Source organism: Tachyglossus aculeatus, chromosome 2 (genome assembly GCF_015852505.1).
Source record: "Tachyglossus aculeatus isolate mTacAcu1 chromosome 2, mTacAcu1.pri, whole genome shotgun sequence".
Lineage (NCBI taxonomy): Eukaryota > Metazoa > Chordata > Mammalia > Monotremata > Tachyglossidae > Tachyglossus > Tachyglossus aculeatus.
The window spans coordinates 99,883,071-99,898,828 of NC_052067.1; the positions used below are offsets into that span (position 1 = coordinate 99,883,071).

The following is a 15,758-nucleotide window of genomic DNA, read 5'->3' on the forward strand; positions in this document are numbered from 1 at the left end:
CCCCACAGCAATTATGTCTATCTCCTTGTACTCTGCTGCCTCCCCTATCTAATTTATTTTAACATCTTGTTCCCCCATTAGACTGCCAGCACCTTGAGGACAGTGATCATGTCCACCAACTACTCTATTGAATTCTTCATAGCCCTTAGTACAGTGTTCTGCAAACAGTAAGTGCTCAATACCACAGATTGATTGATTGTTGTGAGGTGGAACATCAGATCGGGCCCTTCAGCAAATAATAATAATAATGGCATTTATTAAGTGCTTACTATGTGCAAAGCACTGTTCTAAGCACTGGGGAGGTTACAAGGTGATCAGGTTGTTCCACGGGGGCTCACAGTCTTAATCCCCATTTTACAGATGAGGCAACTGAGGCCCAGAGAAGTGAAGTTACTTGCCCATAGTCACACAGCTGACAATTGGCAGAGCTGGGATTTGAACCCATGACCTCTGACTCCAAACCCCATGCTTTTTCCACTGAGCCACGCTGCTTCTCTGTGTAAATGCATTATTGGTAAATGCATTATTGGGTCTGTCTGCTTCTTTTAGATTAGGGCTAATCCTTCAGAATAAGTGCATGGGAGTAAAGATAAATTGCAAAATGCCAAAGAGTGATGGTGGTATGGCTTAAGCCCAGAAAACTGGCATTCTTGCAGCTTCAATTAAAGCCCCATTTGACTTAAGTCTGAAACAGACTAACCTACTACGGATTCTTTGTATTTTGCAGGCTTTAGTTCAAGAAAAACGGCTCTTGGTCCAGTTGAGAAAATTAGGATCTATTTATTTATATCAAAATGTACATAAAGAAAGGCACCTAGGTCTTGTTCAGGAGAACTGTGTTGCCACCAATGCCCTGATCATGAGCGAGTCCTGCCCCAAGCAGGGCACTGCGGGTTGGCTTGGATTTGTTCCCCCATTGGTTGACAATGTCTTCCCAGATTCAGGGATACAGATTTGGAGTCAGGCTACCTGCTCTGGAATTGTCTGAAGAACAAATCAGAGCCAATCTCTGCCTCGGCAAGGAACCGATCCAATCATCCCCTCCCCTGAGACCGGGATGTGGGCCCCCACAGCCGATGTGCCAGACTCCGAGGCCTGCACACCCTATGCCTCGACAGGCCCCACGGGTCTTCTGGAGCTGAAGAGATCCAAGATGGTGGCTGTATGGCCCAGGAGCTCTTTGAAGCCTGTTCCCTCCCAGGTCTCATCCCTATTAAAATATCTACTCTGTTTTTGCCCCCATGCTCCAAATGAGAAACTGTCACCTTTGGGTATGTGCTTGGGTATTTGTGTGAGTGAGTAGAGTGGGGGAGAGGATGAAGAAAAAGAAAGAAGGAAGAATAAGAAGAAAGAAGAGAAGACTGTGTGTGTGTGTGTGTGTGTGTGTGTGTGGGTGGGTGGGTGTGTGTGTTAAAGGAGAACAGTCTCTTCCTTGTTCCCTTGGAAGAACTATTCCCAATTTTCTTTGGTTTCAATGCCCTTCCCTCTAGGCCTCTTCCCCTTTCGCCCCCAGATGGATGCTCCATCCTGAGACCACAGCCCTGTCCCGAGCCGGGTCCCGAGAGAGAGACAGAGAGGGAGAGAGAGAGGTGCTGGGTGGTGTCAGGCAGTGCCATAGGCCTAGGGCGGTCCCACGTGCTCCTCCGCCCTCCGCCCACCTGACTCTTCAGAGCTCCTGGCTAAACCCCAGGCAGACCCAACTGGGTGAGACCCAACCTTCTCCTCCTCCGGGTTCCAGACCTGGGGACTCCATTTGGCTCAGTTCTCCCACCAGCCCTTTACGTATCCGATTCCTTCTCTCTGCACCCGTCCGCTCCCACCTCCGGACCCTTTCCAGAGCCGACTCCAGCCGGGCTTCCCGCGGGCTGGCAGGGCGCGGAGGGAGGAGGCAGGGGAGCAGAACTCTGGCCCGGAGGGTTTCCGCGGAGACGGTCGAGGGTCGCCGGCATTGCTAGCACTGGGTCTGGGAGCAGGAGGAATAGAGCCACAGCAGGATGCAGCCATCCGCCAGGAGGATGGCATACAGGCACCGCTGGCCATGCAGGCTCTGGGCCCGCTGGAAGTTGCTCAGCTGCATGGCCAGCATGACGATGAAGATGGCAATGTTGAGCACGAGGAAAAGCCTGGTGTAGGATGCTGCTGCGGCCGGTGACTGGGCGGGGATGGCTCTCTGGGGCCACCCGGCTTGACTTTGGATGGAACCACTGTCCAGGTGTCTCCCATGCGGAAAGTCTTCAAAGTCCAGGAGGTCCTTCATCTCTTCATCCTCATCCACAGGCAGCTCCTTCTGGGCCAGAACCTGGGCTGCCTGGCGAATCTTCTTCTCGTTGACTTCAATCTGGGCAAAGATGTCAGGCCCAGCGTCGATGAACCTGGAGCGTCTGCCCTTCCTCCGGCTCTTCTTCGCCTTGCCCGGCAGCGGCTGTGGCTTGGGTCGCCGATGCCGCGCCACGGAAAATATCCTGTCTATGGCTTCCTCTGTCTGCCGCTTATCGGAGAACCTCAGCAGGCGTGCGGCGGTCTCCCGGAAGCCAGCTGTGTTCTGGACCCGGGAGAGGATCTGTCTCTCCAGCTGCTGGAAGACGGGTTTGAAGCGCTGGAGGTTTTGCTCCACGATGCCAACGTAGTCGGGGACCTCGGGCACGGTGGAGGGCTGGACAGCTGAGGCCTGGTCAAAGGAGATCTTGCGGCGGTCAGCGATGACCTGGGCAAACACCGGCTGGCCCTCGGCCTCAGCTGCCGTCCAGAGGTAGACAGCATAGGCGTGCCTGCCGGTGGCGATGAACACGTCCAGACGCCGGGCATCCCCGTGGACATTGAAGCTCTGGACATCCACGGCCGGGCCGACGAACAGGTAGGCCACCCTGGTGACCGGGCCCCGAAGGCGCGTGGTGACGTTGACGAAGTGGGTGCCATTATAGGGGTAGCCCCGGGGGTAGGCGGCTGAAGAGAGCGTGGCCCGCTCGCTGGCCCCGGCCTCGTCCATCCAGAACATGCGGTACAGCCCGTCCCGCTGGCGGACGAAGGCACCGTGGACGCCGTCCACCGCCGTGGGCTCGAAGGGCATGTCCACGTTGTGGAAGAAGGCGGCCACTGCCTCCAGCGGGCTGTCCTCTTCCAGGTGGATGTGGTCCACGAGGAGGAGGAGTTGAGGGTGCAAGAGGACCAGGTTGCGCTGCAGGTGCTTCAGCCGCAGGCGAGGGTGGTAGGCGCCCGCTCCCTCGCCCCGGATGAAGACCACACCGCCCCGCTCCTGGGCCGCCACTACCCGCCCCTGGCTGTCGGCTGCCTGGCCGTGCTTGTACCGGGACCACTTGGATGAGCAGTCCTCCGTGACCTGGCCCTCCCAGGGGGAGAAGCAGCCGCCAGCCGGGGCCGGCGCAAACATGACGGCGTTGTTGAAGAAGGTATATTTGGGCCCGTACAGTGCCTCCGTGATGAAGGCCACGCCGTTGGGCGCAAAGGTGAATGAGTTCTGGTCCGGGTGCTCGTGGCCGGCGTTGAAATTCCTCCAGCCACGGATCCAGTCTCGGTACTTGCTCCCGTGGACGATATCGAAGATGGCCCGGCCCCCCAGCTTCCCCGACTTGAAGGAAAGGAAGGATCGGTGGGCCTCGGCCGGCAGCGCGCTCCCGTATGTCACGACACCCCAGTCCTCAAAGTAGTGCAGGGCAGGAGTGCCGAAGTCGGGCGGGGGCACTGAGCGCAGGCTGGCGTCGTACCTGCCCGGGGCCGGGGCCAGGAGAGAAGAGAGGAGGCGGTTTGAGAGGGAAGAAACAGCACGCTCCTGATCCCAGTTTCCCTCTGCTCCATGGGCAATGGGGCCTAGGGGCAAACACCTAGGCGAGGTGATGAACCTGGCCCGATGGGTCACCTGTCGTGGCTCCGTTCACCTAGGGCCGGGCTGGGTTGACCACGAGCCCGCGAGGGCCAGTGGGAAATTTCTGGGCCATCAACTGATTTGCAGAAGGCACGGACGGGGTTCGATAGTAGCCCCATTATATTAATGTCTGCCTCCCCTTTTAGACTGTAAGCTTGTTGTGGGCAGGGAATGTGTCTGTTTATTGTTATACTGTACTCTCCCAAATGCTTAGTACAGTGCTTTGCATACAGTAAGCACTCAATAAATATGATTGAATGAATGAATAGGGGGAAGAACTTGGGCCTGGCAGTCCAAGGACCTGGGTTCTAATCCCAGTTCCGCCACTTGCCTGCTGGTCAATATGGGGCAAACTCTGCGTGGCCCAAACTATACGTTGCCAACTTGGACTTCCCAAGTGCTTAGTACAGTGCTCTGCACACAGTAAGTGCTCAATAAATATGATTGAATGAATGAAAGAGCATAGGCTTGAGAGTCAGAGGTCATGGGTTCAAATCCTAGCTCCACCAATTGTCAACTGTGTGACTTTGGGCAAGTCACTTCACTTCTCTGTGCCTCAGTTCCCTCATCTGTAAAATGGGGATTAAGACTGTGAGCCCCATGTGGGACAACCTGTTCACCTTGTATCCTCCCCAGCACTTAGAATGCCCTCCCTCTGCCCATCCGCCAAGCTAGCTCTCTTCCTCCCTTCAAGGCCCTGCTGAGAGCTCACCTCCTCCAAGAGGCCTTCCCAGACTGAGCCCCTTCCTTCCTCTCCCCCTCGCCCCCCTCTCCATCTCCCCATCTTACCTCCTTCCCTTCCCCACAGCACCTGTATATATGTATATATGTTTGTACATATTTATTACTCTATTTATTTATTTATTTTACTTGTACATATCTATTCTGTTTATTTTACTTTGTTAGTATGTTTGGTTTTGTTCTCTGTCTCCCCCTTTTAGACTGTGAGCCCACTGTTGGGTAGGGACTGTCTCTATATGTTGCCAATTTGTACTTTCCAAGCGCTTAGTACAGTGCTCTGCACATAGTAAGCGCTCAATAAATACGATTGATTGATTGATTAGAACAGTGCTTTGCACATAGTAAGCACTTAACAAATGCCATCATTATTATTATTAACTTCTTCCTGCCTCACTTTCCTCATACATAAAGTGGGGATCAAATACCTGTTGTCCCTCCCCCCCTAGACTGTAAACACCCCCACGAGGGACAGGACCTGCATCCGATTATCTTGTATCTATTTCAGCGCTTAGCACATAAGTGCTTAATACATACAAGTGATTCTTATCGTTAGCGCAGGCCGCTGGGGCTCACGGGTCCTTCCCAACACAATCTGGTTCCCGACTCAGCCCCATCCCGATGGCCCGCACAAACCTCCCAGGTGCAGACTCCCACCCTCAGATTCCATGGAAATGAATGTCTGTTGTCCCCAGGAAATTCCCCAACCTTCCTGGCCATGCCGCCCCCTCAGTGCCCTGCACCGCTTCTGGACTTGTCTTTTTATTTGTTCGTGATTCATCTCCTTGAATCTATCACTGCTCTCTGCTCTCTCTCTTACTATTCATCCATTTATGTCAGCTTACCTTTCATATTGGGATGGGAGTTTCTTGAGGGCAGGGGATGCATTTTTGCTTATTGCCTTTGCCCTCCTAAGAACCTACTACAGTGCTCTCTACCCACTACAGGCATCCAGTAACAGTACCCTGCACACATTAGGTACAATAGGCACCCAGTATAATAATTATGGTATCTGTTGAGCGCTTACTATGTGCCAGGCACTGTTCTAAGAGCTGGGGTAGATACAAGATAATTGTGTGGAACACAGTCCCTGTCCCACATAGGGCTCACAATCTTAATCCCCATTTTACAGATGAGGGAACTGAGGCCCAGAGAAGTGAAGTGACTTGCCCAAGGTCACCCAGCAGACATATAGTGGAGCCGGGATTAGAACCCATGACTTTCGGACTCCCTGGCCTGTGCTCTAAGCACTCTGCACATAGTATCACCAGTGTTGGAGAGTCAAGACTCAGTTCCTGCAATTTACTGAGTGTAGTCGGGGAGGGCTGAGGAGAGGCTAGTCAACATAGGATGGAATGACCGATAACCCAGGAAGCAACATGCCTAGGATAGAACACAGGACTGGGAGTCAGAAGGACTTGGGTTCTAATCCCGACTCCACCACTTGTCTACTGTGTGACCTCGGGCAAGTCACTTCACTTTTCTGTCCCTCAGTTCCCTCATCTGTAAAATGGGAATTAAGCCTGCGAGTCCCATGTGGGACATGGACTGAGTTCAACCTTATTAGCTTGCATCTACCCCAGTGCTTAGAACAGTCCCTGGAACATAGTAAGTCCCTGGAACATAATATGTGCTTAACAAATACCATAAAAACAAAAAGGAGCCATCCCTCTGGAGTCAGCTCTATGACTGACAGCTCTCGGGGGTGCCAAGCCATGGCTGAGGTCAATTCAACTGACTGGCCATTACCAGGTTTTCACCCTGCCCCAGCGCCCCGGGAAACAGTCTGCTCAGGAGTCATCTGGCCCTCTCCTATCCAGGCCGAGGGTTCCTTAAGGCAGTAATGATAATAATTGTAATAGTTCATTCATTCATTCATTCAATCGTATTTATTGAGCACTTACAGTGTGTAGAGCACTGTACTAAGTGCTTGGGAAGTACAAGTTGGCAACATATAGAGACGGTCCCTACCCAACAACGGGCTCACAGTCTAGAAGGGAGAAGTTGTTAAGCACTTTACTATGTGCCAGGCACTGTACTAAGCACTGGGGTGGATACAAATAAATAGGGTTGGGCACAGACCCTATCCTACGTGGTGCTCCCAGTTTCAATCCCCATTTTACAGAAAAGGTAACCCAGGCCTAGAGAAGTGAAGTGACTTGCCCAAGATCACACAGCAGACAGGTGGCGGAGCTGGGGTAAGAGCCCATGACCTTCTGAATTCCCAGGCCTTTCTCTCCCTGAGACACAGCCCAGAAGCCGCCCCGTATTGGAGAGTCCCATCTGGGCCCTCACCTCCCAAACCCCAACCAGGGTGAAATCACTCCACACCGGGCTTGGAGCCCCTCAGCGGCCCTGGACCAGGCCAGGCGAGCACACTCAGTGGGGAGAGGAAGGCCTGCCAGAGAAGCCTGAACCCCTGATCGCTCTCTGGGGGACCAGCCTCGGAGGGGGAGAGAGTCGTGATGCTTACACCCGGGGCAGACGGAGCCAATGGGCACGTCATTATCCACGGTTTCCGGCCAGCAGCTCTCCCATCAGATCCACCGGCCAATTTCCAGGAGGCTTTGGGGGACTCGGGTCAGGGATAAGCATTTGGTTTCAGACAAAGAACCACAACAAGGTGAATTCCCGTCCCCTTACCCCCGAACCAAAGCTGACATCCAGAGGGCTATGCCCAGCCCTAGAGCAAGACTGTATGGCTGCTTGGGACTAAAATCGGGCCTGAGACTTAAAGGTCAGCCAGCCCAGAACTAAGCGAAGGAGCTTTGGGTGGCATCTGCAGGCAGGGCCAATCAGTGAGAGAAATCCCTGTTAGCCTTGAGGGGACCAAGGTTTAGGGTCACGCCACTTGCTCAGGTTCCCACCCCAATAGGGGACCCACGTGTCTTGTACCAGAGGAACTCCGTGTGCAGGGTGCACCAGCGCTGGCCCTTGGATGGGGAGCCTGGCCCGTCTGCCACGCGGTTCAGTCGGATCTGCTCTGCCAGCCAGTTGCCGCTGCCATTCCGTAGGACGAACTTATCCAGGAAAACCAGCTGGCTCTCCGGCCCATAGAACCAATTGTAGTTGGAGTCAGCGATGGCCACGGTCCGCTGGAAACCTGGAAGGGCAGGGGGGAGCAGGAGGAGGAGCAGAAATAATTAGGAAGCCTTCTCCGAGGAGCAGGAAGGGAGAAGGAAACCCCCATCTTAGTCCCCAGCTTTCCCCATGGAAAGGTGGTTTGTCGGCAGTAGCCATAGCGGGATTGAATGAGCTCCTATGGCCTTAATCATTGCCGTCATCTTCATCATCACGACCAAGACTGACAGTTCCATCACCACCACTCTCACCACAGCCAAAACCACCATTACTATTATTGTGATTGCTACCATAATTACCACGACCACTGCCAACACCAGCTCTAATACCCTGCTTGTCACTACCACCATGGTAATGACTTCCACCCAAACCATGATGGCCACCACTATGTCATCGCCATGGTTGCCACCTCATTTTGCTTATCCGCCCTTGAATCGTGAGTGGGGATGAAGTATGAAAATGTGGTGCCCCCAGAAGCCTCGACGCTTGACACTGTTGGCTGGATGGGACTAGAAATAGTAACTCCCGGCCTAAGTGAGGATGCCAATGGGTTCTCATTGGCTGCTGGGAAGGAAGTTTGGGGAGACCCCTGGTCCTTTCACAAGTAAGTTGGGACCAAATCAGGGTCTGTTGCAGAGGGAGTGTGTTCCATCCACCCACTACTCTGGGCCCCGGCACTCCCACCTGCCTTAGCAGCCCTTCCTGACTCTTCACCAGAAAGGGCACCTGGCCCTGGTGCCAGCTTACTGGCATGGGGGAGTGGCATGCAGATCTTCATGAGCACCTCCCAGCCCAATCCCCACCTGACACCTGGACTCAGAGGTCTGGTGGTTCAGGCACTGGGCTTGCTGGGAGACGTTGTTGAGGCCGATGTCTTGCTGTAAGGGGGAACCCTCCCCAGAGGGATCCTGTGCCTGACCCAGCTTCCCAGAAGGGGCTCAGTATTGACACAAACACCCAGGATCCCAGCTGAAGGTCTGCTAGGAGGGGACTGTTTCCTGGGGCCAACTTGGGACACAACCCCCACTGCCACCCCCTATATTCTCTAAGCACTATTTAGATAGCAACCAGAAACTGCAAGGAAGGAATAAATCCACTCCTACTTTCTGTTTAGCTTTGCAACCCGCATCCTGTTTACTCTAAACAAACATTTCAAAGGAAAGCCAGCAGACCAACGGAGTTTCAGAAAATGCTGAGACATTTTCCTGGAACGTGAATATCCGTGCATCGTGTTCCTTTGATTGCTTTGGTGGGGGGGGGCGTGCTGGGAGTGGGGAACTGAAAAACAGAGGGTGGAGGAAATGGCCCTGGGAAGGGCCATGAATCCATCTGCCTATCCAGCCAATACTGCAGACAGAGGATTGCCCAACTACAGATAGAGAAATCGTGGGTTGACCCTTGGCTAGGAAAAACGATTTGAGTTGATTGAGCTTTTCTTTCTCTTCTCTCTCTCTCTCTCTCTCTCTCTCACAGACACACACAACACACACACACACACACACACACACACACACACATACACACAAACACCTCGCACCACGATGCCTCAGGACAGCCAGGTGATGCAACATTTTGCTAATCCCGAGGTTCGTGTCACTGCACCCCTTGGCTTCTCTCTCCAGTAAGATGCTAAGAGCACAGGCATGGGAGTTGGAGTTGTGGCCTCATGGAAAGAGCGCAGGACTGGGAGTCGGAGGCACCTGGGAGAGCCAGGATTAGCACCCAGGTCCCTGCTACGTGACCTTGGGCAAGTCATTTATCTTCCCTGGGCCTCAGGTTCCCCATCTGTAAAATGCGGATTCAGTGCCTGTTTTCCCTACTTAGACTCTGAGTCCCATGTGGGACAGGGACTGTGTTCAACCTGATTAACATCTATCTCCCCAGAATGATGCCTGCTGTACAGTAAGTGCTTAATAAATACCATAAAACTAAATAATAAGGACCTCGGTTCTAAGCCCAGCACTGCCTCTTGCTTACTAAGTGACCTTTGGCAAGTCACTTAACTTCTCTGTGTCTCAATTTCCTCATCTGTAAAATGGGACTAAAATACTTGTTCTCCCTCCCAGCGGTTGTGCCACTGGTCTGCTGACAAACCCTGGGACATACCCAGCCTCAGAATTTATTTATATGTATTTATTGAATTAAACATTCAATTTAATCCATGAAACATGACTCTCATTAGACATAAGAGCCAGGTGGACAGGGGTTGTGCCTACCAATTCTGTTGTATTGTACACTCACATGCACTAGTACCATGCTCTGTAGTAAGCACACAATAAATACCACTGATTGACTGATCATTTGATTCATTCACTTATTCATTTTGATTACTTGTCTCCCCATTAGAGAGCAAACTCCTTGAGGGCTGGGAATATGTCATTTCCTTTATCCGTACTTCCCAAATGTTTAGTACTATGCATCACACTCAAGGGCACTCAATAAAAACTACTACTTCTGCTATCACCATTCTGTGCCTCAGTTTCTGCACCTGTGAAATGGAGATAAAATACCTGTTCTCCTTCCCTCTTGGTCTGTGAGTTCTCTGTGGGACAGGATCTGTCTGATCTGATTGCAATGAACCCATCTCATCTGATTTCACTGTTTAGCGAAGTGCTTGACATACAGTAATAATAACAATATTAATAATAATAACTGAGGTATTTGTTGAGCACTTACTATGTGCCATACACGGTACTAAGCACTGGGGTGGGATACAAAGCAAATCTGGTTGGACACAGCCCCTATCCCACATGGCGCTGACAGTTTCAATCCCCACTTTATAGATGGGTAACTGAGGCACAGAGAAGTGATGTGACTTGCCCAAATTCACACAGCAGACAAGTGATGGAACCGGGATTAGAACCCCTGACCTTCAACTCCCACGCCCATGCTCTATACACTAAGTCATGCTGCTTCTCTGTAGCAAGCGTGGGGGTAATAATAACAATAATGATGGTCTCTGTTAAGCACTTACTATGTGCGAAGCATTGTTCTAAGAGCTGGGGGAGATACAAGGTGATCAGGTTATCCCACGTGGGGCTCACAGTCTTAATCCCCATTTTACAGAGGAGGGACTGAGGCCCAGAGAAGTGAAGTGACTTGCCCAAAGTCACACAGCTGACAAGTGGCGGGGTCGGGATTAGAACCCATGATCTCTGACTCCCAAGCCTGTGCTCTTTCCACTGGGCCGATACAAGATAATCAAGTCCCACATGGGGCTCGCATTTTAAGCAATAGTGAGAACGAGTATTGAGTCCCCATTTCTCAGATGAGGGAACTGAGGCATAGAGAAATTAAGTGACTTGACCAAGGTCACATAGCAGGCCAAGGTAGAGCTGAGACTAGAATACGGTCCTCTGATTCTCAGGCCCTTGTTTTCTCCACCAGGCCACCTGCTTAGCACTTGATGAATTTATTGTTACTATTATTATTGTTGGTAAAACATCAGTCCGTGTGCCCTTGTCATCTGCCCAGCTCACCGTGCCCGGCTGTGGCAGCTCAGGAGGGGTTCTTACCGGGCAGAACGGTCCGATACATGAAGGCAAAGTGCTGTTTGAGCCAGGGGTGGCCGAAGTGGTTGATGTCGAAGTGCCTCTGGACCAGGAACAGGTACTGGAAGAGCGAGCGGGTCGTGTAGCTGCCGTAGGCCACGCCTTCGTACAGAGATCCATCTGTCACCTCCTGCAGCAGGACAATGGACTTCTCCATGATGCTCAGCACTTGCTTAGTCCACAGGTAGGCTTCCTGCAGGTAACCTGGAATGGTGGGAAGGGGAGCAGGGATGGGAAGCAGAGCAACTGGGCAGAGGGAGAAAAGGGCTGGGGGTGGGAGAGGGGCAGCGGACTCTGCTGAGAGGCAGCAAAGGGAATGTGAAATGCCAGTGGGCCCTCTGGGGGCTGATGGATGGGGACTGAGAAGCAAAAAGGGAGGAGCAGTGTGGCCCAGTGGAAAGAGCGGAGGCCTGGGAGCCCGAGGACCTGGCCTCTAATCCCGGCTCTGCCACTTGTCTACTGGGCGACCTTGGAAGAGTCGCTTCACTTCTCTGGGCCTCAGCTACCTCATCTGTAAAATGGTGATTCAAGCTCTGTTCTCCCCATTCTCTTAGACTGCAAGCCCACTATGAGATATGACCTATGTCTGATCTGATTGGATCTACTCCAGTGACTTGTACTTCCCAAGCGCTTAGTACAGTGCTCTGCACACAGTAAGTGCTCAATAAATACGATTGAATGAATGAATGAATGATTACTACAGCACCGGACATATACAAAATGCCTAATAAATACAATATTATTATTATTATTATTATTGGTGTTATGGAGCTGCACACCAGACTATGAATCCATGTGACCTCGGGTTCTGGGGGAGCCCAGGACCCCAGTTCAGGCCACCCACACCCTGACATTCCAGTTATCCCTGCCCTCCACCCCTGTGGGAAAATCTCACAGCCTCTGAGGCCCCCCAACAAGTTGCCACAGATCTATGGAGCCTCTGTTGGGGGTACCATGTGGGGGGTGACCCTTAGTGGGCATGGCGAGGGTGACCCTTAGTGAGCATCAGCTGCTTCTCAGTCCCTCCCTCACTGCCTGCAAGTGTACAGGAGAGGGGACATGGGGACAGTATCCCACCCCAAATATCGCCGTTGCTGACCAAGATCTCCCAAGTTATCTCACGGGAGGGATCTCTTTAGCTTAGAGAGGAGCAAGGGGCAATGGCTCCCTGGAGAGTCTGGGCCATGCAAAGGAGAATCCAAGCACATCCCTGCTCTCTGGGATCCCTCTGTTCCTCCCCAAGATGAGTGGACCATCCTCAGCTTCCCAGCTGGCCTGCTCCCTGCATCCCAAGCAAGGACTGGACCGGACTCACCCAAAGGCCACGTCCCGGCCCCACCCATGGGCTCCGCCCGAACTGCCGACACCCAGGGCGCTGTGTTCTCGGCTCTCGTCTGCCAGGCCCGACACCCACCTTGGTTCATGAGCACCAGGCTGCCGACTAGCAGCGCCATGCAGTTGGTGGGCTGGTGGTTGTGCAGGTACTGGAAGCCCCAGCCCCGCCGGTAGGATGTCTCGTACATGTACCCCGACGCATTGGCGATCACTTCGAGGAACCGCTCCTGCTGCGTCTTGCTCAGCGAGTCGTACAGGAAGTCATAAGCCGTGGCGAAGCCCATCAGCGAGTGGGCCAGGGGCACCTCGTCCCATGGGGCATCTTTCACGAGCCTGTGTGAGGCGGAGGAAGAGGGAAGATGGTCAATTATCACCCAGTGGCTACCAATCAACCTACACATCAGGCAGAAACTCCTCACCCTCAGCTTCAAGACTCTCCATCACCTTGCCCCCTCCTACCTCACCTCCCTTCTCTCCTTCTCCAGCCCAGCCCGCACCCTCCGTTCCTCTGTCGCTAATCTCCTCACCGTGCCTCGTTCTCGCCTATCCCACCGTCAACCCCCGGCCCACGTCATCCCCCTGGCCTGGAATGCCCTCCCTCTGCACATCTGCCAAGCTAGCTCTCTTTCTCCCTTCAAGGCCCTACTGAGAGCCCACTTCCTCCAGGAGGCCTTCCCAGATTGAGCCCCCTCCTTCCTCTCCCCCTCCTCGCCCTCTCCACCCCCCCGCCTTACCTCCTTCCCTTCCCCACAGCACCTGTATATATGTATATATGTTTGTACGTATTTATTACTGTATTTATTTATTTTACTTGTACATATTTATTCTATTTATTTTATTCTGTTAATATGTTTTGTTTTGTTCTCTGTCTCCCCCTTCTAGACTGTGAGTCCACTGTTGGGTAGGGACCGTCTCTAGATGTTGCCAACTTGTACTTCCCAAGCGCTTAGTACAGTGCTCTGCACACAGTAAGCGCTCAATAAATACGATTGAATGAATGAATGATGGTGTTGGGTTGGGTGGGGAGGGATACTCTCTGGGCTCTCTAGCACAAGGCAGAATGGAAGAGTGAAAAGCAGCCTGGCCTAGTGAATGGAGCATGGGCCTGGGAGTCAGAAGGGTCAGGATTCTAATCATTCATTCATTCATTCAATCGTATTTATTGAGCGCTTACTGTGTGCAGAGCACTGTACTAAAAGCTTGGGAAGTACAAGTTGGCGACATATAGAGATGTTACCCAACAACGGGCTCACAGGCTAGAAGGGGGAGACAGACAGCAAAACAAAACATGTGGTCAGGTGTCAAGTCATCAGAATAAATAGAAGTGAAGCTAGATGCACATCATTGACAAAATAAATAGAATAGTAAATATGTACAAGTAAAATAGAGTAATAAGTCTGTACAATCTGTACATAGAAATCTGTACCCAACACTTAGATCCGTGCTTTGCACATAGTAAGCGCTTAACAAATCAATCAATCAATCGTATTTATTGAGCACTTACTGTGTGCAGAGCACTGTACTAAGCACTTGGGAAGTACAAGTTGGCAACATATAGAGACAGTCCTTACCCAACAGTGGGCTCACAGTCTAGAAGGGGGAGACAGAGAACAAAACCAAAATATTAACAAAATAAAATAAATAGAATAGATATGTACAAGCAAAATAAATAAATAAATAAATAGAGTAACAAATATGTACAAACATATATACATATATACAGGTGCAGTGGGGAAGGGAAGGAGGTAAGATGGGGGGATGGAGAGGGGGACCAGGGGGAGAGGAAGGAAGGAGCTTAGTCTGGGAAGGCCTCCTGGAGAAGGTGAGCTCTCAGTAGGGCTTTGAAGGGAGGAAGAGAGCTAACTTGGCAGATGGGCAGAGGGAGGGCATTCTAGGCCCAGGGGATGACGTGGGCTGGGGGTTGACGGCGGGAAAGGCGAGAACGAGGCACAGTGAGGAGATTACCAACATTATTATTATTATTATTATTATTATTATTATTATTACAAACATATATACAGGTGCTGTGGGGAGGGGAAGGAAGTAGGACGGGGGGATGGGGAGGGGGAGAGGAAAAACGGGGCTCAGTATGGGAAGGCCTCCTGGAGGAGGTGAACTCTTAGTAGGGTTTTGAAGGGAGGAAGAGAGCTAGCTTGGTGGATGTGCAGAGGGAGGGCATTCCAGGCCAGGGGGAGGACGTGGGCCGGGGGTCGACGGCAGGACAGGCGAGAGCAAGGGACAGTGAGGAGGTTAGCGGCAGAGGAGCGGAGGGTGCGGGCTGGGCTGGAGAAGGGAGGTGAGGTAGGAAGGGGCAAGGTGTTGGACAGCCTTGAAGCCGAGAGTGAGGAGTTTTTGCCTGATGCGTAGGTTGACTGGAGATTTTTGAGGAGGGGAGTAACGTGCCCAGAGCGTTTCTGCACAAAGATGATCTGGGCAGCAGTGTGAAGTATAGATGGAAGTGGGGAGAGACAGGAGGATGGGAGATCAGAGAGGAGGTTGATGCAGTAATCCAGTCGGGATAGGATGAGAGATTGAACAAGCAAGGTAGCGGTTTGGATGGAGAGGAAAGGGTGGATCTTGGCGATGTTGCGGAGGTGAGACCGGCAGGTTTTGGTGGCGGATTGGATGTGAGGGGTGAACAAGAGAGCAGAGTCGAGGATGACACCAAGGTTGCGGGTTTGTGAGACATGAAGGATGGTAGTGCCGTCAACAGTGATGGGAAAGTCAGGGAGAGGGCAGGGTTTGGGAGGGAAGATAAGGAGTTCAGTCTTGGACATACTGAGTTTTAGATGACAGGCAGACATCCAGATGGAGATGTCTTGAAGGCAGGAGGAGACACGAGCCTGAAGGGAGGGAGAGAGAGCAGGGGCAGAAATGTAGATTTGGGTGTCATTGGCATAGAGATGATAGTTGAAGCTGTGGGAGTGAATGAGTTCACCAAGGGAATGAGTGTAGATGGAGAACAGAAGGTGACCAAGAACTGACCCTTGAGGAACTCCTACAGTAAGCGGATGGGAGGGGGAGGAGGAGCCCGCAAAGGAGACTGAGAATGAACAGCCAGAGAGATAAGAGGAGAACCAGGAGAGGATGGAATCTGTGAAGCCAAGGTTGGATAGAGTGTTGAGAAGGGGGTGGTCCGCAGTGTCGAAGGCAGCTGAGAGGTTGAGGATTAG

General features: G+C 52.3%; 1 protein-coding gene across 2 annotated transcripts in view; it reads right to left on the minus strand.

Moving 5' to 3' along the window:
• Positions 1-760: 760 nt before the first annotated feature.
• The window catches only part of DSE (dermatan sulfate epimerase), a 59,178-nt gene continuing 44,180 nt past the window's right edge, over positions 761-15,758 (minus strand). For both annotated transcript variants that reach the window (XM_038741776.1, XM_038741781.1), the window contains 4 exons: positions 12,665-12,918; positions 11,215-11,454; positions 7,514-7,721; positions 761-3,722 (listed from right to left, as the gene is read on the minus strand). In XM_038741776.1, coding sequence (XP_038597704.1) covers positions 1,952-3,722; positions 7,514-7,721; positions 11,215-11,454; positions 12,665-12,918 — 2,473 coding nt within the window. In that variant the 3' untranslated portion in view covers positions 761-1,951. The remainder of the gene's footprint in view (positions 3,723-7,513; positions 7,722-11,214; positions 11,455-12,664; positions 12,919-15,758) is intronic.